The sequence below is a fragment of the Dromaius novaehollandiae genome, chromosome 2 (assembly GCF_036370855.1).
Source record: "Dromaius novaehollandiae isolate bDroNov1 chromosome 2, bDroNov1.hap1, whole genome shotgun sequence".
NCBI lineage: Eukaryota > Metazoa > Chordata > Aves > Casuariiformes > Dromaiidae > Dromaius > Dromaius novaehollandiae.
In genome coordinates this window covers 1,538,656-1,564,427 of record NC_088099.1, presented here as the reverse complement: position 1 = coordinate 1,564,427, position 25,772 = coordinate 1,538,656, and the positions used below count along the sequence as shown (strand labels likewise).

Below are 25,772 nucleotides of genomic sequence, written 5' to 3'. Positions count from 1 at the left end.
CAACACCCTCTGCACGGCGGCAAGGAGCTGCCGCGTCGCAGGGGGAAGGAGAAAGGAAGGAGCTGTGATTTCCAGCCATCTGCACACCTCAGTCCCGGGCCTTTGCCGGTCGGGGAAACCGCACTCGCTCAGAAAAGAGCAACGACCTTTTCGAGTGAATTTAGGATGCGATTTCAATGCCTTTAGTAGGAAAAAACATTGGGGAAGCTCTTTTGCAGCGGGTGATGCAGCTAAACACCCCTAAGCCCGAAGAGGAGCAATGTGGGAGAGAGGGATACACTCCAGGCCCAGACGGGCAGAAGTTACCTTCACTTCCTTTTCAATGTAGTCGTTCAGTAGTATGTCCGGTTCAACGCGGTCAGGCAAGGACACCACGACGGTATGAAGAGGTCGTCTTTCCGTAACCTTCTCCTGGGCCTTTTTATCCCGACCCTTCTCACCCTTCAGGAAGACTCGTTTGAAAGGGGACACTATTCCAGGCTGCTGGCAGAAAGGGGAACAGGGAGGGTTAGGGTTAAGGTCTCCGTGATGTGACACACGCACGCACACACCAAGGTGCCAAGGGACTTCGGCCTCCTCTCGCACGCACATCCCGCTGCTCCCTGCTCTTCTGAGCTGCGACACCAGCTCCGTGACGGCCAGAAACTGCATCACTGATTTTACTCCAAACCCATAGCCCTGGCTTACGAGCCAAAACCACCTCCACGGACAGACTGGCTCTGGTTTTAGGGCCAGGAATCCCCAGCTGCATGAACATCTGGTGAAACCCCCCTTCCAGTGAGGTGTCACAGGAGCAGAAGTGTTGATAAGTGTCAGGTACCAAGACTGGCTTTTGCTCACCCCAAAGCGATGCTTTACAGTATTTCCAGTTAAGAACTATATATATATAAATATATATATATTCAGATTAAGAGCTGTAACAGTGACTGAGCCACGGCCCCGTATGAAACCGTACGCTTCCTCTTTGTGTCGGCAAGCACGCAATTTCATGATTCACCCAAATATTTGCAGCAGGCGCTTCCTCCTACGCGCCGCCTCCCTGCAAGAGCCCCCCTCGTGCCATGGAGGTTTCCAAAGAGGAAAAGGCAGGAGCGCCGCAAGCATGTCCGAGGTCTCAGGGGAGACGGGGCAGGAGGGGACCGTCCCAATGGGGGTCCTTGCTTTTTAAAATCCCCGGCCACGCCAGCAGCCCTGCGCGTGTCCCGATGGCCCGCAGAGCCGAACAGACGCCGCTTGTTCTCCCGCGGCTGTCCTGGCACCGCGCTGCCCCTGCCTTGTTTGTACTAGAGACCATCGGAGCCGGCTCACAGATGCGGGGCAAGAGTCAAAATCAAAGGCACGAGGTGGGATTTCAGCAAAGCGCTCGGCGGCGGGGGGTGACTTGTAACCAGTCAGGGCTAAAGGCAAGAAACTCTGTTAAAAAAGCCCGTGCAAAGAGCAGGACGTGGGAGAACATATCCGAATCTGCAGAGAACGGCGCAGTCATCAGCTTCAGCCTCCACGTTAAAAACAGGCACTCGCCATGGTACAATGTGGTGCCCACCGGATTTTATGGCAGAGCATACAGCTTTATACGCTTTCCTGATCAGTACGGTTCGGAGAAATAATCTCCTCCGCGTCCTCGCAACCACGAGGCTTCGCTAAACAGGACACTCGACGCCGTCCCCGGGCTCCCCGCCGTCCCGGGTCCCGCGCCCGGGGCATCAGCATCGGCCGCGGAGCCGGACTTTGCAAGCCAGCGCGGTCGTCCAGCCGGCGACAGCGTGCACACACGGATTCCCGGCTATAGAGGGAGCATCACCACCGTCCTTTGCCCACGGCGCGGGGCGGGCGGCTGCAGCCCGCGCGATGCCTGAAGTCACTGCAGGGGCTCAAGAGCGGTGGATACACACCAAGCTCTGCAGCGGCCTGTCCTACTGCTAAATGACCAGCAGCATGGATGAACATTGTCATTTCTAAGCTGAGCAGCCCAGACAGACGTTTACAGAGAGATCCACCTCAGCAGGAACGTCCATCCTGCAGCCTCGAATGGAAAGCAGGAGCTCCTCAGCTGTGGCATCTCCAGGATCTCCTGCTCCACAGAAAAGTGTAAAATACTTCGCAGCCTCAAACAGCCACAACCACTAGCTCCATCTCTTGCTGCTGTCCACCCAGGTAGGACCGTTCCTTGGAAACCACAGTCACGAGCAGCTGCTGGTGACCCTTCATCCGAGCAGCTTGAGTCTTGCTGCAACACACGACACTCGGTGGGACAACACCACCCACACGTGGTCTGCTTGCAGCAGCTTCCCGCCCAGCAGGACTGCATCCTTCCGACCTGCCCCAACCAGACTACATGAGCCTGAACCTCTCTTATCGCTCGTGCTGTTTATCTGCAATTGCGGCAGGCTGAGAGGGCACAGACAGATAGTTTCCCACAGCTCCGCCGACACGTGACGCCTTTTAAAGTTCTTCAACGCAGCTGCGTCTCCGAGCAGCCGCCCATCGTGTTTACTGGTGCAAAGAGCCCGTGGCGAGAAGGGCTGAGCGGGACCGATAGCTTGATTTCATCACGCTTCTTTTCTCAATTTAGACAAGCATGAAAGATCTACGGGACGGAGAGAGATCAAAGAGGGACCAAAATGATTTGAAACATTAGACTAAGACTGGAAAATGGTACAGAGAAGCTCCTGTTTTAATAGTATTTAGCAGCTCCCAGACTGAGCCAGGCACCGCAAGGACGTCAGGGACAGCCCTGCCCTGAAAAGCTTCCCTTCGCCGGGGTGTGCCGGGGGGGAGACGAAAATAGAGGGAGTTTATAGGACAAAAGGGACAGAAGCAGCAGCTACATGATACTGTACCTGTCCTTGTTAAACAGCTCTGCTTTTATACCGGCAGCACCAGAGCACAGCACCGCCAAGAACCGCTGACTGCAAAGGTGCTGCATCCCTCCTGCGGTGAGGATGCCACCGCGCCGCGATACGAAAGCCGGCGGGGGCCCATCGAGGGGCTCGGGTACCCTTCCTCCAGGGAGCAGCAAGCCCTGCAAGCATCCTTCCCGGCAGGACGCCGACGGCTCCGGATCCGCTCAGCTTTCCGCGCCGTGACTGCGCAGATCTGACCCCCTCCACCAAAACCTGAAGAAACTCCAGCTTTTCCCTCCTGACCGCGGGCAGCCCACCACGAGCTGGTGGGTCACGCCAGAACCACCCTCGTTCCCAACTCGCCTGCACGTCCCGGCTGCAGCCGGTCGCCTGGGCCCTGCGGGAAAACTGCAGTCTCCTCAAAGCCGGGAACAGCCCAGACTCTGCAGTTCTGAGGGTCCAAATTCAAGGTGGAGCCATTAAACAGCATGACCCAACGCGGAAGAACGACAAAGTGGCTTCCACGGTTCTCAGAGCTGACGCAAACCCAACACCTACCTCGTTCTCCATGGAAGCACCCACTTAGAGAGGGCAGAAGCAAAGCTTGTTGGTGCAGCTCCTTCAGTGGCTCCCCAAAGATACCTCCAGCTGAAAGAGAAGCTGCTACTGTGTTTTGAGGGGCTCCTGGACCTCCCCAATCATGTCGACGAGCTAGGCAAACCGGCCAGCTTTCACTCTTCTGCAAGAACCCGGCCAGGAAGTGCAATAACCACAGTTTCCTCCTGTTATATATGCATACGCGCAGCAACAGCAAAAAATAAAGCTGTTGGTAAGAACCAACAAGTTTTAAGAGAGGGGGAAAAGAAGAGAGAAGTGTTTACAGGGAGGCATCTTCGCTTTCATGTCTGCTCAGCACCAGGGCCATCTCCGTTCGATAGGAACAACGTTCCCTTACGGGGTGAAGCACAAGGCGAGGTGATGCACAAAAGCCCCACTAATTTCACTAAGCTCAATCCCTTTCCCAGCTGCCAGCCACATACGTCCCCACCAGCGGCACCCCTAAACCCACGGAAATCTGTGTTTGCAAATAGACACGCTAACGGTAGAAATATTCCCAAATCGCGGGGTGGGGGGTTAACTGGGGTTTCCCTTCCGACTTTGAGCTGTTCCATAGCTACTTTGTTCTTCAAGGTCTACTAAGCTTAGTGCGACCTAGTGCTGTGAAGTTCTTTCAGGGCCTAAATTTCTAGTCCTTAAATTTCTTGTTCGCATTGGAAAAGAAAAGCAAAAGAAAGATTGTCAGTCTTTGAAAAGGAGGTTAGGAGCTCCACGCCTGACACGAGGCCTCTCAGATGGCACTCGGGGAAAGCGCGCAGCGTCCGGATGAGCCTTGCAGGCTTCAGACATGAGCTGAGGGGTCGGACTCAGAGGATTAAAGAAAACAAGTTGCTAATTTCACAGACAGAGAAGCGAATTAAAAAGCCAAACGCAGTTATTTCCCCAATGAAATCTACCCGTGAAGCAGAGACAAAAAGCAGGTCAGCTGCAGAAGCAGCGCTTGAAGGTCTGCCAGGCTGATAGCGAACCACATCCCCTCGGTGCCTGCGCAGAGCAGAGCGGGCTTTAAACCAGCAAACAACTCCTGCAGCTTCCCACCGGCAGCTGCCTGGCACCAGCGCTCCTAAACCACGCTAAGCCACGGAGAGGTGGAGACCACCCAGCGCTAGCGGCCTGGTGAGATGAAACCAGGCCCCCGAAACCAGGGCCGGGCTGGTCTCCCTGAACCGCAGAGGACATCTCCCCCGGGAGGAAGGCGCGGGATAACCCTGCTCATCCTCTCCCTCTCCAAGACAGTGAGGCAAGTCGGCCTCGGCAAGGAGGGAAGGCTGGGGACCACCAAGAGGTGGAAAAGCTTTGGGAAGAGCTGGATTACTAACGGGGATTTCTCTGACCCCGGTAGCTATTTTAGCACTTGCCCACAATGAAGCGGGGGAACGATCTACCTCTCTTCGCTGCTGGAGACCAGCCACAAGTTCAGGACTAAGTCTCAGGTGCCAAAGTCAGGCCTGGGCAAGAGCCACCAGCTCGTGGCAGCAGCACCCGACGAGCGGGACCCCGCTGTGCTCGCCCGGCCCGCGCTGCAGAAAGCGCTCGGCCTAACGAAGGGCCCAGGGGAGGTCGTTAGGCAAGTACAAACCTCAAGTAAAGCAACCTCACCCCTAATTAAACCTTCAGGAGCGATTGAAGCAGCAGGCTCAACGCTCTCCTCCCCTCCGAAGCTCTGGAGGCCGCTGGGAGCAAGAGGAGTTAAGGAAAAACAGTTTGCAACGCTGTCAGACCCCAGTAAAATATTTACAGCGCGCTACGCTTTCCCAGCATTTCACAACAGACGGGATTTCGGAAAACACTTTATTTGGTGTCCCGTAGGAAGTGGCTCCCACCCTTCTGCGTGTTTATTCTGGTGGGATCGGGAGCGAGGGGAGGGAAAGGCGAGACGGGACACACCGGTTTATGAAGAGCTCCTTGTTGGGCAGCAGAATTAGCTGGTGACCGTGACTCCCGCTCATGCCACGGCCCAGGGCCCAGACCTGCCGAAACGCAGGTCCCAAGGGGTAAATCTGGGGCGGGGGGGACGACTGGCAGCAAGACCGAGGCCCCGACATCAGAGGAACAGCAGTCCAACGTCGCGTTAAAGCTACAGTTACCGATGATGTACACCTTCGTCGTGTTCCTGGAAGAAAACAGTGATCCCTCGGATAGTTTTGAGGGAGCAGCCTGCCCTTCGTCCGACTCGGCCCTTCCCACGGCAGCACCCACGCGAGCCCTGGGGCCGGCTTTGCACCCTGGCAGCTCCGCGTCCCGGCTCCCACGCCGCTTAGGAAATCCCGAGAAGGCCATTTCTGGGAAACGGGAGGATTTACACTTCATCTTCACCATTGTTATTCGTGCTCCAACATCGGCTCGGCCCAGCTCTTGGGTGGTTTTGGACTGTCGCTGGAAGCGGGGTTAATGCTGCAGGCAAGCCGGCGCGCAGCCCCTCTCGCCCCGCGCAGGGCCATGGGGGCAGAGGGAGCGCTGGGGCTCGCAGAGGACGAGCCCTCTGAGCACCGCACCGAGGCGGAGCAGCATCCCTTCTTCATCTTAAGGAGCTTCTGAATCCACTCAGGTGGCTTCTCTAAAATGCACATTTGTAAAGCTATTAAGCTAATTAAGGCAGTCCTGGCTAAACAGGGGAGCGAGCTCAGCCACGCAGTGCCCTTCCTGGCCCCCATGCTACATATTTCCCCCACAAAAGCCTGGCCCAAGTCCAGCTCTCTTGCTCTCAAAGGCGTTAGGGCCAACACTGGCCCATGCAGGAGTTAACAGGGCTGCATACACTTTACAACCGGGGAAGGACAGATGTGCGATGAGTACACACAGGGAAAACTGCATGTCCCCAGAGTAGACACCCAACCATATAGCACCACCAGAAACAGGAGGTTTTATTTATTTAGTATATTGTGTTGCTCTGCAGAGAAGCAAACCCAGGCAGAAAGCAGAAGACAGCCTGGTGTTACATGCATCTTCGCATGTGCCATCAGGGATTCATGCTGTGTCAACACAAAAAGCTGCAACCCACCTCGGGTGCACGGCGAGGGGGAGCGCCAAGCAGAGGCGTATTTCCAGACGCATTGGCAGAAGGAAGCCCAAGCAGCTTTGTTTTGCTCCACACGACTGAGGTGTGGCCGTTTCCAGGTGGCAAATGAGTCACGAGCAATCCAGCTGTTCAGGTTGGGGCAACCAGAAGCTGCTCAGACAATAACACAAACCCTCTTCCTGACTTGAGAGCGATGTGATTAGTGCGGTGGCTGCTTAAAACCATTTCAAGGCAGATGCACTCCCTGCAAGTGCTTTGCTGCCTCAGGAAGGTGCTGGGGCTGCAAACCTCTCATAGTCTGCAGCTTGCAGCATCTCCCCCCACCCCAAACACCTTCATCTTTAACAGGCAGCTTGCTAAGGCAGCATTAAATATTCACGTGCAGAAATGCTCTGCCAGCAGCCACCAAGCCCAGATCTGTGCAACACTTATCCACAACCGATTGCAGAAGGTGCCCCTTGGAAAGCAAGTACACATCTGCCTTTGAAAGAGGTTGAACATCTCCAGGGATAGGGACTCCACAACATCTCCAGGCAACCAGTTCCAATGGGGACTCCACCATCTCCAGGCAACCAGTTCCAGTGTTTGATCATCCTTACATTAAGGTTTCTTCTGTTTAAACAGAATTTCCTGTGTTTCAGTTTGTGCCCATTGCCTTATCCTGTCACTGGGCACCACCGAGAAGAGTCTGGCTCTGTCCTCTTCACTCCCCCCATCAGCTGAGAAGATCTGCTGGGCTTCTCATGGCTGACGAAACACCCCAGTCAGGGCTTCCCTCCTGACAGGCCAAGACAGGACTCCAGAGCCACAACTCCACGAGAAGAGATGAGACCAAGCAACCCAGGTGGCAGCGTGAAGCTCATCCCTGGAGCAGCTGATGCCCTGTGATCCCTCATGGCTGCTCAGGAAGCTGTTACTGGATTAGAATATGGAAAAGCAATACAGGAGTCCCAAAAGCAGGTACAGAAATCCAAGTAGATGTGACCTCTTCTAGTTTATACTCTCCCTATAACCAGGTTTATTCTGCTGCTCAGCAAAGCACCAGATTTTGTCTTGAGGAAGAACTTGAGTACGGGCCAGAGACACAGCCTACAGATTTGAACTTACAGGGGAGAGTCAAGGAGGCAATTGCTCCTGCCCTTGCTACACGGCTGACCGACTTGCTCAGGAGGCAGCTCTTGACTTCAGTTTACAACACAAACGCCTGAGCGAGAGCCAAAATCCACGATCCACAAGCAGCTCAGCAATGCATGCAGCAAGGCCAAACAGTTTCCCAACTGTTTAGCTAGCAGCAGTGCCCAGCCCACTACAAGCACTCTCTGGCCTGGCTTTCGGATCAGAGCGATTACAGAGTAGTTCAGTATTAAGGAGTACGACCTTCCTCAATTTTCTTTCCATGTTTAATTTCACAGCGGTGGTTTTGCTGGGAAATGCTGTTTGGATGAGCAGCGCTGCTGCCGTGCTCGTCAGGAAAAGAGCTTCCAACAGAAGCAGCTGGTCCCCAGCACAACTTTAGGCACCCTGGAGAACATCATCCAGACAACATCACTGCAAGGAAATACCAGGTGGAGTTGAGGGCTCCCAAGCTGGCTAGGAGACTCAAGACAACATGTGGGATCCAGACTGCTTTCATCAGCAAGGGCTGCATATTCCAAGCACTCCGGTTTTTGTCAAACCGGGAGCGTTTGATGGAGCGGTGACTGGCATCGCGGGGGCTTGTTCCCAGGCCACCACCGTCCCGATCGCGGGCGCAGCGAGATAAGGGTGTGTCAGCATCTGCTTTGAGAAACTGCAGACAAGTCGCTCCAGGTTCATCGCTGGGACTTGGCACGCCGGCATCTCTCCACAAGAGCTGGTTTTGTTTGGGCAGTTGCTCTCTTCCCCGCAACACTTTAGCATCCAGATTTTAAGTAAAACCATCATTCAAGTGATTCCTCTTTGAACTAAAGCGCTAAAAACTGCTTCTGCTTTTTATCAGCTTCGGCGAGACACTGCAGAAAGGATTTTGAAGAGGGGCGGCTCTGGAGAACGATGCCAGGCAAGAAGTTCAAAACGAATCCAGCCCGAAGCGCGAGGCGGGCTGCCAAGGCTGCCGAGCAGAAAGGCGGTGCTTCGCAGTTCTGGACACCCTTCATCCTCCTGACCTCCGTCAACTTTTGTCCCTCTGCTATACGGAGGAGTCGGAGCCATAAACCCTTCCTCCCTCGGCGTTCAGAGGACATTAAGCCTAGATCTGCACCGCACACAACTAACCCCACCGCACAGGTCCTGCAGAGCATCCTCTGCTTTGTCCCACTGCACGTAGTCCTGGCACGAGGGAGCTGAAGCAGAGATGCTTGGCATGAGGAATCCTAAAGGCAATCACAGTTTTCCCCCTGTATCCTGCAGGCTGGTCTGATGGAGCAACACAAATTCAGAATGGGGCTTTAAAATCAGCGTTTGAGACACTTAAATGCTGTGAGATGAACAAAATAATCTTGCCACCAACCCTAGGCAAGGCAACTCAGGCAGAGGAGCATGGCACTTGCTCCCAGCCTCTCCCTCAATCCCATGTTTTTCAGGCAAGGCAGGAAAAGCAGAACTGCTGTAGCTGGAAGGCCCTAAGTTTTGTTGAAGGTGGCAATTTACTCTGAGCCAACTGAGGTCGCTGCAAGAACATCTTTCAGCACAAAGGCCTTTCTCAGAAAGCACCATACCGCTGCATATTCTCAAGTGTGTACCTCAGGTTTGCCTCATTTAGGCAAAGAAGTCCTCATTTCTGCTACAGACTGCAGTTTCCCCATGGATGAGGACCTGCTTGGATCCATCACCTGAAAGCCTGGATGAGGTGCTGAAGCCAAGGGAACATTCACACAGGCAGGATGCAAGGGATCACTCGGGACCTTGCAGCTCTTCCTGCATTTTGGTGAAGAGCCTTCTTAGAGAAGAGCAGTCTTCCAGGGATCAGCAAGGAAAGATCCTGGGAGCTGTGGAGCCAGTTGCACGTGGCTTTGCATGGGACTGCATCTCAGTTTCATGTTGCTTCCCCAGTGCAAGGGCAAGATCTTGCCACAACCTGACCATCATTAAGGGCAGTTCCAGCAGAACTGAACATCCAGTCCCACTACCCAAGGTGTTGGGGGTTTGGAGAAGATTAAATAAAGCTCACTTGAACAAGGAGGCTACAAATTTCATTTTACAGGCAAGGCTGCAAAAGGCAATATGCAACTCTTGCATTTTAGTGCCAGGTAAAAATAGCTTTGTGCTCACCAGAGCATGAAAGGAAGGATTTTGTTCTAGGTTACCGTCCTTCCCCACCCCACCCTGCAGCTGGAAAACTGCCAACATCAGCACTGCATTAGTCATCCATCCCCCTTCTAATCCTGACTGCTTTCTCCAGGCCAAACCAGTGCACGGTTCTCATTCAGCTGGCCCCCATGCAAGCGAGAGACTATTTTGATCACCTTAACTCCTTTGGAGAAGGCTCTTAGGGTCATCTTACTACCCTGCCCAGCAATGCTCTGCTACAACAGCCATTCCCGGTCCTCTTGGGGCCCCACAAGACCTGGCTTCATCTCTACAGGGCTGCATTGCTTGTGCTTAGAGGATCACCTGGAGCGTGTGGATGCCTGGGCCTCTCGATCCCTTCCCTGCCTCCAGCAGACAGATGCATGACTTACATGCACGGAGGCAGATTAGAAAGATGAAAGACTTAGCTCAGCCAGAGACACTTTATTTGATTTCGAAGCTGTTCCCACAGAGAAGCACATTATTAAATCCAAGTAATGTAGAAACAATTTCCCTAAAAAGCAAGCTAGCACCCCATTCAATCAAAAAAGCAGCTCAGACCTAATGCAGCAGTCGCACAAGAGCCCTTCACAAAACAAGGCTCAGCTCTGTGTTTTCACGTTTCGGGCTGCCTTGCCAGCTAAGCTGGGCTCCAGCTACACTGACAGGATTTTCCTTTAAGGCAAGAGGAAAGGAATTTTCCCTGGCTATTTTTAGCAGAGCCTCGTTGCTCCTCCTGAAGAGATTCCTGCAATCCAGCTCGGACCTCCACCCACAGCTCCCATGCTCCGACGCGCATCGGAGCAAGGCTGAGCTGACGCATCTGGACTAAGAGGCCGGAGGCAGAAACGCAGAGCAGGCCTTCCTCAAGCCTGCAGAAACGGTTTTCAGCAGATCCTCTGAGCAAGCAGCTTCATGCTGAAAGGGGGAAGACATCAGGAGAGTGTCCTACTGGATCTGCTCCCCACTTTAAGTGGAGTGGTACCTCCTAACCTCGGTGTTAGCCCTGCATTGCAGCACAAGCAGCTCAGGCCTCCGACCCCAAGAAACTACAGCTCACGGGTCTGATGTCATCTCTGCTGCATCTCCGATTTCACAAATCCAAGTCTGCAGGACTGGGCAGGACTCAAACCCTGCAGACAAGAGAAGAGCTGAGCCATCCTCACCTAAACAGCCCAGGACCGGCACGCCGGCGCTGCTTCTCCCTCTCCGCCGGCCCCTTCGTTTGTGATCTGGCCCACGCTCAAGTTGCGAGGTAGCGGCAGTCGGAAACAGCCCTCAACCAGCACAAGCAACACCTAGGAAGACCAGCCAGAAGAGGGTCTCCAGGCGCTGCTGCAGTGCAAGCACCAGCTCGGCTTTTGATCTTTATTGCTATTTGCAGAAAAATGTGGCAAGACCAGTTTATTTGCAGCCTTTCAGGGACCGGTATTTGGAGCACACTTTGGAGGGAGAGTTACTATACTGTTTTTCCACAGATTCCAGGGGGTCCTGCCAAAATTCAGAGATCAAAAAGATTCCTGCTAAACCATCTGAATGCCTGAAACCAAGAAAAGTAAAGTCCTTAAAACTAGAAAGTGCTAAGGCTGTCTGGCCACAGGCGAGTCCATTAATTTCAGTTACAGAGCCATATTTTCCCTTTTTGGCTGGGAAAAGGAAACGCGATTTTACCAGTTTCGCTGTGCCGCAGCCTGGCTCCGGCTGCCAAGCAGGGCAGCCGATTCCTCGGGATGCTCCGTCCTGTCCTCACCCCGATACGCACCACAGCTGCACACACGCGAGCAGGGAGACAAGAGGAGGAGGAGGAAGGAAGTTCACTGGCCTTCTTCTCCTTTCCCCCTTGCACCAGTCACCTTCCACTCAATATTAACATAAGCTGCTTATGAGAGAAATATTTAGGCCAAGTAGTAAACCTTTAGATCCAGTGTCCTGTTTAGAAAATATGTGCAGAGGTGTGATTTCTGATTATGCTGGATAGAAACACATCAAGCTGTCATAACTAAGACTTTGAACACTTGCCTCATCCCCAAATTCAACCATTTGCTTCACACTTTCAAGTTTTTGGTCCAAAAACAACCAGCCAGGATCCTCCCTCAAATACAGCCTCAAGAATCCCATTGAAGCTGGAGGCTCACGCTAAGAAGCCCCGGAGGTGAGGCTGCCACGCACCCTTCCCCAAAGGGCCAGAAGACTCGAGCTGCCGGCATTTGCCAGCGACAAAGCCGGCTTGGGGAGGTCCCCCAGCTCCCAGCACTTCTGCACCTCCCTTCAGTCGTGCCAGCACAACGGGTCATGCAGCCTCATGGTGAGCGAGACCACGGAAGCAGCTATGTTCTTGTTAAACAGACTCCAAGAGGCACTCAAGGAAGCAGGGTCTGAACTATGAGAGCTCCCAGCCCCAGGTCACCCCCAGGCAAAGCAGCTGCATCCCTCCACAACGAGCCTTCTCAGCCTGCCCCGTCCCCGCGAGGCGAGCGTGGACCTCGCAAGGCCACGGAGCTGCTCCTTCACTGTGGTGCAAGTTCTCACTCCACCAGTCCTGGAAAGGAGAAAGGAAAGCAGCTCCACGCCAAGAGCCCGGCAGCTAATGCTGCACCGAGACAGCTGGCAACTCATGTGCTTCAGCACGAGGAACTGCTGAAGCAGCCTCCCTGCCGAAGCTTTCCAGCTCGGAGCTTACCAAGCCTTTCCCGGCACCACAGCGCGACTAGCTCGGTGACGACGCACATACCATGACGGCGAGGGCCGCGGCGCCTGGCGGGTTCCCATGCCGCAGGAGTCCCCGGCCCTGCTCTCCTCTGTGTCTGCAGCCAGGGAACCACCCAGGGCTTGGTCAGCTCTAGGCAAGCGGAGCGATCTCCCAGACCCTCCCACTGCTTTTTAAAGAAGAAAGGGAAAAGCCACTCGCAGGAACTGTCCATCCTAGTCACCGCTTTAAATCCCCCAAGAGTCTCAGGCAGGAGCTGACTGCCCAGATAAAGGCCAACTCCACCCTGACAGTGGGAAGGAAAAACAAAGGCAGAAGGATCTGCCCGAGCCGGCTGGCTCCGAGCCGGCCGCGACAGGCACCAGGCTCCCTCCAGCACGGGGTGAGCTCTAATCCTTCTGGCTGTGCTAAGCAGTTCAGTGCTGGCATCATCCTGGCGCTCACAAGTACCACGTGGCCACCAAAACGTGGTCTCCTGGGTGGCTTTGCAGCTCATGGGCCTTCCTCTGCTTTTGTTCTGCAAGCGAAGGTTGAGCCAGGGACAACAGGGAACTGCTTAGGAAGGTGTCCCACGGCACAGGGGGAAAAGCAAGCGAGGGAGCACAGCCCGGCTGAAGCTTCCCAGCAAGCCTGGAGCAGTACGATTACTCACAACCCTCAGTCCACCGGAGCGGGAGAACATAAACAGACTCTTGCAGAGATCTGTCAGCACCAGGCAGCACTTCAGCACAACTGCTCCCAGGAGACCGCGCACGTCATCCGGCTTTCCGCCGTTCTCAGGACCCTGCGGAGGAAACGCTGCCGCAGGAACGGCTTTGAGGAGGGGGAGTCCTGCTAGACCACAGCTCCCAGCCCAGCTGCCCCTCCAAGCAGAGGAAGCAGACGTCAGGGCCACCCACGCCGACGAGATCGATGCCCCGGCTCCAGGAGGCAGCCGGCTGCCCCACAGCAGCCAGCGTGGTCAGGCAGCACGGCTGAGGGTACGGAGACCCATGTGAACCACGGCAGCAGGGCACGGGTAAGCAGACACTGACATCAGGCGGTCACAAAGCTGTGACTTTCCAGCATCTCCCATTTGAGGTCTCTTCACAGTTACAGGCAACCCAAGACCCCAGTAAGGCAGATAGCTTTGGCTCCACAGACACTGAAGAAAAGTAGGTTTTGGCCTAAAAATAGAGCGTGCAGCCTCTCGGCATCTTCCAGACTGCCAAGGGGGTGAATTTATGCTGCAAGAGTTTGCTGGCAGAGTTTGAGCCACAGGTAAACACAGAAGTGAAGGTTACTTGGAGAGGTCCATCTGACAGCAGACCCCATCAAGAGCAGCAGCTTTGAGACAGGACTGTAGGACTGATGTTACTGGCCCAGAGAGCCAAAGTTGTGTGGCCGTGAGCAGGGCACGCATCAACACAAACCTTGCAAAAACTGTCCTGAGCTGTGCTTGGAAAGTGCACTCATTACAGCAGCTAAAAGCAGGTAACTTCATCCTAAAGCTCCCGATCATCCCACGCAAGGCTTTGCTCTTGCGCAGTCTAGGAGACAAAAGCCACAGTTCTTCATTAGTGTAACCAGAAGACTGATAAACCTTTGAAGCAGTGTCCAAAACAAGCACGTGGCCACAAACACTTCAGGTGCCACCAAGGTGTCAGGGGAAGGAAAGGAAGCAGCAGCCATGGGAACATCTAAGCTGCTCCACCACACTTGACCAAGCTGAAGGCCCATCTTGGATCACATCCACTTTAATTACCACCTTTCAGAAAACTATTTCAGAAAACTTTGTGTTTAAAAATAAAGGTGAAATACCCAGATCTGTATTCATGTAGTTTATGACCATCTCGAGGGGATGTTTCACAGGAAAATAACCTCCGAATTGACTCAGTCTAGACATACATTGACTGACATGTTTTTGTCTTGACTATCAGGTAAAGAATCTCAGGAGGCTTCTGGCAGTCGAAATAAGGTCTGGTTTGTTTTAGCATGTTCCCTGGGACTCCGGCATTTAGACAGGAGCCAACATCCGTGGATTGAGAGCGACTGTCTGCAGCTTGTGCACCTCGAAGCATTTCTTTCCTTCTCAGGATATAAAGTGCCCAGACCGCAGTGCTGGGGGCACCGAGGAGCCACCTCCTCCTCCTCGTCCTTAAAAGCAGAGGGTGCGACAGGGATGCCAACCCCTTTGGGTGCCAAAGGGCTGTTAGAAGTTTCCCCTCTTGCCAGAGATACTCGACCCTGGGATTACTCAACTTTAAATTCCTCAAATTGAGGATAGCCATGGAAGAAATATCAAACTCCAGAGGAAAACTGCCTAGAAACTACTGCTTTTAACACTATCCTTAGCGTGAAAGAGTTGGAAGCTTTTTATATGTTCTTACACAGGAATAATTCAGAGACAAGGTAGTTTGGGATGGCCATACAGTGAAAGATAGATCTATAGCCAGGCAATGCAAAGCACGCTGGAGGCCAGGCTTTACCTGGCTGCTCAGAGGCACACGTCGGGCACAGAGGTCGGCAGCCCACCGAGATGCGATGGCTGGAGGAGATTGTGAAAGGGCTGCTTAAAATCAATAGAAAGAAGAATAGAAAGAATCTGGGTTTTTCTTAAGAAAACCCAGAGCGCACCAAATATGCCGTTTCCTTAAGTCAGGGAACAGACATTTCTTCCCAGTTTCTCTAATAAGCACTTACACAGAACACCAGAACAGCGGTCAGTAAAACACTTTGCTCTAGAGCCCATCATTTTAACCAGCACACTGTAATCAACCCCATCCTGCTGAGAAGACAGGGCAAAGCCAGCCAGGGCTCTTGCAGAGCCTCCTCCCAGCTATCACAAGCTGTCCCAGCTGTAGGTATTTTTGCAGTTTCCATCCTCAAACACCTACAGCCAGGCTCTGAACAGGGCTCGGCTTCTGAGTTAAACAGTTTTTAACTACCTGCATATTTATTTAAATACCTGCATAACTCCAGGATGCAGCGATCATCACTGCGGGCAGCCCTCTCGCAGACGAGCTCTCCCGAGCACGGTGCAGGCCCTCCGCTCTTCCAGGCCCCAGGGAATTTGCAGTGTCTATGGAAAGCCCCAGGATGCCCCAACCAAATACCACACTGAGACAGTCACATAAGATCTACAGCACACCAGCTTGGAGAAGGATAGAGGAGTCTAACATGGGGTCACTTAGTCTGTGTCCACATAGCTCAGCAACAACTACTTAAACTATTTTAAAATACCCCAGTATCTCCTCCTAAAACTGAGCTCCTCTGTGCATCAAGATCTCAGCAGTATTTTGCAGAACCTAAGCCAGTTGAAGCCACGGCAGCACTGGTTTCCCCGCTGTAACCAAGCGCCCATCCTAGGCAGGCCTGCAAGGACGGCCGCTCGCGGGAGCATCTCCCAGGGTGACGTCCACCTCCCTGCAAGCAGAGGCCAGAATTGCTCCCTTAAATCTGGTGCTGTTCCAGCTCCAAGCGCAATTCCATCTTGCTTTCAAGACTTCTAGAAGTTCGCAGCATGCCCATACCCACACAGCCAGGCGTTCCTGTTACGGCCGAGGCAGACAGCTTCCCTCTGCAGGTGGAAACAAGCACAGTCCACACAGGTTGTGTTTTTTCCAGCAGTAAACAAAAAGAAAATAGCTTTTACTCACAGGGAGGCACCTCAGTCTTCTCCTCTCATGTCAGAGGCCCAAGATCTCATGGCACCTTCGAGGAGGACAAGGCAAATTTAATTTTCTTTCAAGTGTCCTCTTAGTACGCAGACCTTTCGGCACCATCAGGCTATCCAGAGCGCCCGGGGAGGCACACCCTGGGAAACCTGACAGTATTTTAAGCTCCTGCTTTATGGGAAGGTTAATAATATCTCACACCCTTCTCAGAGAAGGGGCCTAGCCTCAGCCACGCTGGCAGCTCCCACAGAGCAGGCGTATCTACAACCTGGAGCCGAGGTGAGGAGACTCCTTCCTCCCTAGCCAAAGGTTTTGGCTGTTATATAGCGCTCACCCCCCAAAGCCACTGGCTTCACCAGCTTTCTCCTCTTTGACAGCAAGATCCACAGAAACACACCCATCAGACCTGTCGCCAACAGACGAACAGGTTGTCACGCCTGGCAGGGGGAGAGGAAAGTTAGTCCTGACCCACGGGGCAGCACTGAGCTGCCAGACCACGTCGAGTCACCTCAGGGGACTCCTGACATCGGAAGCTCAGTGTTGCACAGGAGTCTTCAACCCCTCCTATCTTGCCTGGCCCTCCGTTCACCCAGGCACATCATATTTCCCAAGCTGCAGATTTACAGACACTTACAAGAGCTTAAAAAAGGCAACAGGCCTCAGTCCAAAGGGGGACTTCAAGAGGAACACAGGCCACGTTTGCTGAGCTGCGTTCAGCTCCTGACCTTCACCTACAGCCACCACCAAACGCATCCTACACGCAGGAACCCGTGGCTTGCAGGAGGGGACTCCAAGGTTAGAGGGGATCACAACCAGAAGCAAAGGTGGTAACACCTCTTTTCACACCTGCACAGCAATGCACATCCTGAGCTACACAAGCCCTGGAGGCTCCCACTGAAAAGGAACATGAATAATAATAAGCTGGAAAACACTTTTAAGGAGAAGTTAAAGGAATGGTGCTTTGGAAAGTAAAGCCCCAGATCTACTTTTAATGGCAGAGCCATTTCAGCTTCTGCAGGCAACATCTAGGAGCAACTTTCAGCAGGTAGCCTTCCAGTGAAAGGAGATGGACTAGACAACCCCCTTCCAGCTCTGTTAGCCACACCGCTACAGGAGGCAGAGCCAGGACACTTTGCAATTTCTCCTGAAGCAGTTAGGTTTTTTTATTCACCCCTCTCCACAGGCAACACTGTTCCACCAACCCTTCCTCTAACTCACTGCTGAGATCCTCAAAGCTCTGGTCCTCCTCCGCTCTGAGAGGCAGCAGTAGGTGTGACCCAAGAGTCCCACCGCAACACAGCTCTTTGGCTCCTCGCACCTGAGCTCCTTGGGATGGTGGGTCTTGAAGGCAGCATCCCACCACTACCAGCTCTTAACACAAGCTCAGCCAGTCCCTGGAGATTTCCCACACTTCCTGCCTTTCATAAAAGCCACTCTTCCAGGAGGGTCCACATCTCATGATATTTAAGAGAAATTAAGCCAGGAATGGTGGCTATTTCCTCTATTAAAGAAATGATTTTATTTTACTTACCTAGTAAGGTTATAAAACAGAGAGACAGGGAGGCCCTGAAGTTCACTTCGTGTACTGTCTGCATCCAGCAGCACTAAGTGAACTTTCTATGTTTGTTCTTAGAGGTAGTATATTTGCTTTGGTTAAGCAAAGCCTGTTTGGTGAACTTCCACTACATGAACACTGGGAGGATCTGGTATTACGCTGACGGTGAGGTAAATTAAAAATATTTCAGGAAACAGAGAAGCCTATTAAAAGGCTTGTGACTAAGCCTGCACTAGTCAGACGAGACCAAGCAAAGTATCTGAGGTCTTCATGCTACGAGGCTGGCAGACTCGGTGAGGACCCACGACCTGCGAGTTACTCTGGCAGGGGGGAGCAGGGGGTGGAGGGGAGAAGCTGGGGCAAGAGCCGCTGCCCGGATCACCAGCAGCCAGAGCTGACTTGATAACGCTCTCCGCAACCACAAATGCGCCCGCTGATGGTCCCTTCCTCAGGAGCAGATCAATCATCTGTCTCTAGCTGAGGCAACTTGATCCCTGAAAGGATATTGATGGTTCAGGTGTCAGGAGGCTTCCTGACCTCGCACACAAAAGCACGCTGCAGAGCTGCTCAAGGTCAAAGCCTGCAGGCTGCAATTGAGCCACCACTCAGTCTGACTTCTGCCATTTCCTCTGTCATAAGCCAACCGCTTAAGAGCATTTATTTACTTAAAGCTTTGCCAAAACTTTGAGAAACCAGTGATTTAAGGATCTTTTTACCATTGGCATTCCTACCCAGAGGAATTCAGCTGCAGAGGGCAGGGAGGGAAATAAAATCTCTGGTTACACCCTGGCCCACAAATGGGTCAGCTGGGCTTTGACCTTTGTGCTTTGCATACTCTGGCTTCTGCAATAATCTTGGCAGTTTCATTGGTTTCCTTAAACCCTTTCACTGTTTTGCTGCCAGATTTCATTTATTTCAGATGTTTCTTCAGCTCTCCACACTGTAAATACACAGGCCAACTCACCTGAGAAGCCAGCTACCCTGTGCCAGTGCAGAGGGTCTTCTGGGGAGTGGGAAGTGATGCACATCAAGTTTTTAGAAACACTGCTACAAAGGAAGTCCTAGGCAGATGTGCAGAACTGATCCAAAGCCCTTCAGGAGTTTATGACATATGCCCCTAGTTCTGCTTTTACCTGCCCTTAAGGCACTATAACACATCTAGTAACAGGAGCCAAGGCCACCTGGATGTCCAGTGCCACTGTGCTGATTTTACCAAAGCTTGTTCCCGTGGGAATACCAACAGAGCTGCTGCACTGCGTTTTCGTCATCCTGCCTTTCCTCTGGGGAATCTTAGTGTCTTAAAAGCAAAGTGTCAGAGATGAAGGCAGGAAATAGCGGTAGTTTGGTATCAAGAATGCAAAACAAGTTGAAAATCCATGTTAGTCTCCCTCCAGTCTGCTAGGTCCTGCAGAGATGTCTGGGCTTGTCCCATCAGCACTAAGTCCCTTAATTCAGGGAGAAGGAGAGGGAAGGAGGCAGCCCCATGCTCCCCTCAGGCAGGGGCCCGTGGCCTGTGTCCGTCACAGGTACCAGTCGGCTCTAGGTACAGACACCACAGCATGGAGATAACCTTCTCTTCCCAGACCAGGTAATACTCTCAGATTTGGAGATGCAGATTAGTTTCATGAAGATTTTATGGGAAGAACAAATGGAACAAAAACTCCCCCAAAACATAACAGCAGAAGATTAAAAGTCAAAGGGATACAGAGCTAGTTTTCAAATGCTCCAACCCTCTCACCTCTGCCAGGGATGCTGGAGAGGGTGAAGGCAGCTCCTGTTGTACTTACTTTATATCCACAGAGCCTCAGTGATGGTCACAGTTGTCATATGCAGCTCTCAGGATCCTTATTTCTAAAGGAGAGCATTTGTTCTCACTAACTTCGGTTAAACAGAGCTGGTTAACAGGAGATATTGTCACTGGGCCCAGTTAAGAAGCCATAAGACCGTAGTCACTGATGGCACTAGAATATACAGCCTCCCATAGGCATGGAAGTGGTTCTGCTCTGAACTGCAATTGCCATCGCAACATTGACACCCAGATGTGAGGTACGCAAAGGAGTTTTACAGCTCTCTTGTTAGCGGTGGCTTTGCTTCTGGCAAACTCCAGCTGAAACCCAGCTCCTGGGAGAGCTCACCACTGCGGATGGCTCCCCAGGTAGCAAGCTGCAGCCTCACAGATAGTCGCATCTCTTTTCATGACAGCGTTTCTTGTTGTATTTTTAGTACGTTCTGTGGGCTGAGCATGAGGGCTGAAGATAAGCTTGAGGTTTCTGGAGTTTCAAAGCAATACTAAACTGGCTGCACTGCCTATTTATACATTGTGATTAACTACAGAGACTAGTGTGGTAGAGCAGCTCCTACCACATCCAAGATAAAGCACCCAGGTGACTGGGTGCATTTTCACTAGCCCTTGGGCAACAGAACTGATCAGGTATGAGGACAAATGCAACTTCAGACCTTATTTTCCCCTCTTGGCCAGTATTAAAGGCAAGTGCTTCTCTGGTTACTGAGAGCATCAGGAGACCTGGGGGTAACACCCCCACCACACAGGTCTGGAGCCCCCATTAAACTGGGGGGGATGTAGAGCATTAGGCACATTTGTCACCTGCTGATTGACATCTGCTGCAACTCAGTGCTAAGGCAAAAGGATCAAGGGGCACCAGAGGCTAACGCAGCCTTGTGAAAGGTAAGGTGAACGGAGATTTAAAGTCTGTGCAAGACCAAGACACTGTGCTGAGAGCAGGGTGCCCCAGGCCTGGGGAAGGATCAGCGGCTGCTCTTCTGCAGCACATTGGTGAAATGAGCCACTAACTCTTTGCTCAGCCATCACTAAGCCTTGCAGCTCCAGTGGTCATGCAGAAAGTCTGGGGGCTTCCTCAAAACACCCCTGGAGAACTGCTCCGTGGGCTGCCATGGAGATGAGCCTCAGACCAGAATCGATCCCCAGCACAGCTCAAGAAAGACCCTTGTGTCAAGGCAGCGTGCCAGAAACACTGTAGCTGCTCAAGTTCAGTAGTTCTCCCAACTGAACAGACATCACCTTGTACCAGAACACTACTTCTGTGTGGCTTCACGTTTCTGCCAGGACAGAAACAGCCCGTACTTTTGAAATAGGAAGGAGTTATCTGCCTTCTGGTCGTTACATCCATGCGAGGGAGCCTGCAGAGGCTGAAATGCAGCATGTTAAGGGTCCCTCTGCAAAACCACAATAACTTACCAGGGCTCCAAGGTCAGGGATACCTCATGCTTTCATCTGGGCCTAGAAACCCCAACACGGTTTTACGATGTGTTGGGTCAGGGTTTCCATAATGGAAACTTTTATTGAGTGCAAGTTACATTTTTGAAAGCTTGTATCATTACTTAGGCCAATGTCATTTGTGAACTATGTAGTTTTAGGAAGCTTCAACTTCGCCTGCCCCTCTTTACTGAGCAGCAAAGCAAGTATTTACTGAATTACATGGTAGAGTTATTCTGCACTGAGCAAACCCACAACAGCAAAACTATTTCAACACAGGCATACGAGCCCAAGAAAAATCTGTGTTGCATTAAGTATTACCGCAGGATCTGCCCTTTTCCATGCTATTCTCAGCAACGAAGCAGCAGTTAGGTGCACAAATGAAGGTTACACCCCTGATTCGGTTAGTCTGCTTGCCGGGACAGCGAGTGCCCAGTGCACAGGTTTTTGTGCTCATTAATGGTGCAGGCAGCATCCTCCCCGAGCCACAAGACATGGCTGGTGCAAGACACCTTGCTCCTATTAGCTCCGGTTTTCCTGCAGGTCTGCCCCATCCCCTGTTACCAGCTGCCCTCTCTGGAGACTGCTTTCCCAGAGCTCAGGTGTGAGCTGTCACTAAGAGCTGGCAGGAGCTACTCAGCCCCCCACGACCACCCACAGAGGAAGAGAGCACTTAAGTTGCACATCAGAGCATCAGTACAGCTTTCACAGGAGCCATCTCCCCCAGCCTGGGGCAGGGAGCGCCTCATTCCCCCGCTGGCACTCTATTTTGGCAAGTATTTCTGCACACCTCTGCAGGTGAAAGCAAAGACAAAATAAACACACCTCCGGTAACTGTTTGGAAGCAGAGCGGTTAACGCAAAGCATCCGATTACAGAGGCCATGGCTAGCTGGAAGGTATTTCCTGAAGAGCGATCTACAGCTGGAAGTCAGAACATGCTCCAGCTCTGAACCAGAGCTCTGTGTCCCCCCACTCCAGTGGGTGACATTTTGGTGAACCTGCCCCTAGTCACAGCTGTTATTCATATCCCAGTGCTAAACCCGCACCAGGGAGGACACAGGAGGATAGAGACACACAGCAGAAGGGAGGAGGAACAGGAGAGGAACATGCCCAAGCAGTTCCTGCAGAGCCAGAGCTGGTCAGAATGAGGAAAAGCCCATTTTCCAGCCAGGAGGGACAGAGCTCCCAGCAATATCTGCTGAAGGCATCAAGCACACAAGGGTAGAGCCTAGGACAAACATTAACATTTCAGAAGATTAATGTGCAGCCGAGCAGCTGGGCAGAGAGGCTGCAGCAGTATCTGGAGCAAGGCACACGCAGCACCTTCCCTGCCTCTCACCCACTTCCACCCAGAAAGAGCGTTGCTTGGAATTGCTGCCCTGATGTCCAGCCAGGAAGGTGCTGAGGAGGAAGAGGGTTACCACAAGCCTGGAATAGTTTGTGCAACTCTGATCAAGACTTTCAGCCTAGGAAAGGAGCTCTGAGGAGATGCTAGACCTGTAAGAAGCAGTACAAAGGCTGACTAGGATTAGCCATCCACTGCCTGTCTCGAATCAAGAGCCAGGGAAGCACAGCCATCGTGGGCAGGGTCAGCACAGAAGAAGGGGCCACGCTGCTGCCGAAGGGCAGGGCAGGCTGGGAGCCGAGGCCACAGAGCAGCTCACAAACCAACGTTAACAACAGAGACAGCACCACCAGCCAGCACGTCCTTGATCTGAGGAGGGAAACAAGCTGGGAACGCATCCCCGTTCCCACCCACGAGTGGCTGTGGATGGACGGCATCACCCTGGCAGCACCAGCTTTAGGGCCAGCCTGAGTCTCAAGGCAGACCAAGGCCCGCACGGCGAGGCGCCTTATCTGGTGGCTGGCTGCCAGAGGAAAGGGCCGTCCCGCTCCCGTTGCTGCCGGTGCAGGAAGCTGGGCTGGCAGAAAACAAGCCCCAGGGCCGGTGCCAAGGAAGCGGCAGGCGCTGGGGTGGGAGGGGAGCCGGCTGCCCCCTCCCAGCAGCCTGACCACCGCGGATCACCACCCGCCACAGCCATCCCTCCCTCCGCAGAGGGCCACGGAAGTGCTAGAGGCACTGCCTCCTGTCCACTCGGGCTCCCCCCGCTCCGGCCTGGGGGCCTCGACCCTGAATCCCCTGGAAAGGGGTTGCTGGAGCTGTCACGCTGCAGCTGCTCCGACTGTCAGCACATTCATTCAGCATCCGAGTGGGACACAGGAACCTTGGGCTAGAAGAGGTCACCCGCTGGGCGAGGAGAGTCCTGCCACCACCCCAGGGCTCTGGGAGAGCTGGGAGCAAAACCCCCTTCTGCAGGGCAACAGAAGCTGGTGGCTTGAGCAAGTTCTCCTCTTCCAGAGGATCCCCCAGCCTCCCTCCCACTGCAGCTCCCCACTCTGTCCCCAGGAAAGGGAGAAGACCTCCAAGTAAGATATCGATGGGGGACTAAAACATGCTCTACGAGGAGACAGACTGCAGCACAGAATTGCAGCTCGGCAAGTCCCAGCTTTCACAGTCCTCAACCTAAAAGCACAGCAAGTTTCATTCTTGAAGCAGCTGGTTTAAAATTGCTCCTTGCCGCAAGCTGGACAAGTACAACTGTGTGGATATCAAGACATCACAAGGTTCACCAGAACTGTTCAAACCTTCAGGTCAAGTGAAAGATTTAGCAGCAGAAGGAGGGAGCTGTCGCCTTGCAAAGCTGGGCAAGTGACCCTGCTCTACCTGTTAGTTTGAGGCCAGCACACCAGAGCCCCATCTCTCCTGCCCCTTTCCTCCCTAGCTCCCAGTTCTCTTGCTAGTCCCACTTCACCCTGCATCTCCCCAACTCTGGACTTAAGCCTCCAACCAAATGGACCCACCTTCATCAAGATTTACTCCCTTTTTCCCTCCTTTGAACATTTTGGCTTCCTCTATCCAGCCTGGAGGTAGGAGGAGGCACTGCAAACGCAAGAGGCTCCCTATTCTGTTCGAGTAACTGGACCGAGGCCAGCAGCCAAGAACAGCAACACAGGATTGTCCCGCTGAGCTCCATGCCCTGGATCAAGTCAAGCACAGACAGTTCAGAGACCAGCTGCTAGAAATCCAGTTTACTGCGTATTCCAGCTTCCCTACAAAGACTTGGATCATGAGATTGATAGACATTTACAAATGGAAAAGCCCATTTCCCAACCCAGAGGCCATTCCTTCAGAGGGAATGGGGATGCCAAACTTACTCATTATTAAAATCTCTGCCTATATTCAGAAATTCAAGTGAGATTAGAGAAACGCTGAGCTGCCCTTGGGCTTTTCCCAATGAATCTGAAAGAGCCAGCAACAGGATTTGCAATTCCAATTTTTAAACTTGAACAGAATAAGCAATGGAAATCAAGAAGTCTTCAAAGAGCCACATTAAGTATCTTTAGCTGTTCTCACCTACGAGCACCTTACTTGGCTGACATCAAGTGGTGCAGCAGACAGAGCAGATGCTAGCTCATGTTTTCAGACAACAGCGTAATAGTCTCGTCTGAAGTGGCTAAGGTACATGGTGGACAATGTTCTAGCCGCAGAACAGGACTGGAGGCTCTGCTCTGCGAGCAGGAGAGCCAAGGACAGTGTCGTAAGTGCTGTCTGAGTTCACTCAGCTTTGTAGCAGCTGGGCATTTTAATTAAACATACACCAAGAACGGCAGCAGTTCATAACTGCTCTGAGTGTTTCCCTTGAGGAGTCTGAGGCTAGAGGAGAGGGAACAGATGAGTCTCTAATTTCTGAAGGTTGGACCCCAGTGAGCAGCATGTTTTAGCTCATTGTAAGCAGCGCAAAGGCTTCAAGTTGGATCCACCAGCGAGGCAAGCTCAAAACCAGGACTCATTTTAGGGTTCTGCTAAGGAAGAGCAGGTGCCTTCCACACCGGTACCACACCGCAACGCACAGAGGCAGCGGCTTCCAGGCACAGAGCTGTCTGCTGATGCCCAGATCAGTGCCAGCGAGCCAACAGCACCACCCCTAGATGCCACAGCAGAGACGAGACCAGCCTTCCCTCCCCTGCAAAGCCCCCCCAGGGATTGAAGTCTGGCCTTCGGAGTCACGCCAACTCATGAGCAGTGGGACAAGCCCCAAGGGACACACCAGGAGCAGCGGGGAGCACTTAGAGAGGTGAGAACCCTTAGTTATTCTGGAAGAAAGTTCCCCAGATTATGCTCAAACACCTGCACATATGCACAGGTCAGAGAAAGGGGGCTAGACACCCCCCCATACCCTTAGCACAACCTTCTAAGTGCTGCAGCACAGCTTCAAAGCAAGGCATAAGGTGACCCAGCCAATACCATGTCAAACTGTAGTAGCTGGAGCTTTATCAGAGAATCACCACCCATCCAACCAGTTTAACATCCAGCATCCTTGAAAGTCTAGGATCAGATCACGGCCACTACATTAAGTCTTGGAAGAGGAAGGAGCAACCACAACGACTCAGCCAGCTTGCAGGAACACTTTGCACATACTTTGCTTTAGCTTGAAGACTACAAAATGAGAATGAGCCCTCCATACTCAAAACCGTGTTAGAGCCCAAGTAGATGCGTGTGCTTTCATTAGTCTAAAAACATCCAAGCAAGCTAAAAATAAGGATACTGTGTTCGCTTGAGTGGCCTAAATAATCTCACAATGAAGTCATGGAATAACCATTCCTACGGCAACTGAGTCTCAAACAGGACTGCTGCTTCCCTGAAGAGCAAGGCAAGTGCCTTGTCAAAGGCTCAGTTATTCCAGCATAAACAGGCAGAAACATTCTCAAGATAACGTAGGAACTTCAAGTGACTTTCCAAGCCCAGTGGAGTCCCATCCTCTGAGCAGAGGCTCCTACGAAGCTTTGTCTTTCCAGCTCAGTCCCTTAAT

General features: G+C 52.7%; 1 protein-coding gene across 5 annotated transcripts in view; it reads right to left on the bottom strand.

Moving 5' to 3' along the window:
• CCM2 (CCM2 scaffold protein) overlaps positions 1-25,772 on the bottom strand; it is a 43,579-nt gene that overhangs the window by 13,661 nt on the left and 4,146 nt on the right. For 2 of the 5 annotated variants that reach the window (XR_010387510.1, XM_064505623.1), the window contains exon 2: positions 307-483. Coding sequence is in view for 4 of the 5 variants with exons in the window: in XM_064505623.1 (XP_064361693.1) it covers positions 307-483 (177 nt within the window). In the remaining variant the exon portion in view is untranslated. Of the gene's footprint in view, positions 1-306; positions 484-3,401; positions 3,548-12,478; positions 12,498-25,772 lie in introns of those variants that run through there. The other 3 variants (XM_026116011.2, XM_026116010.2, XM_026116009.2) reach the window with 3 other exon arrangements.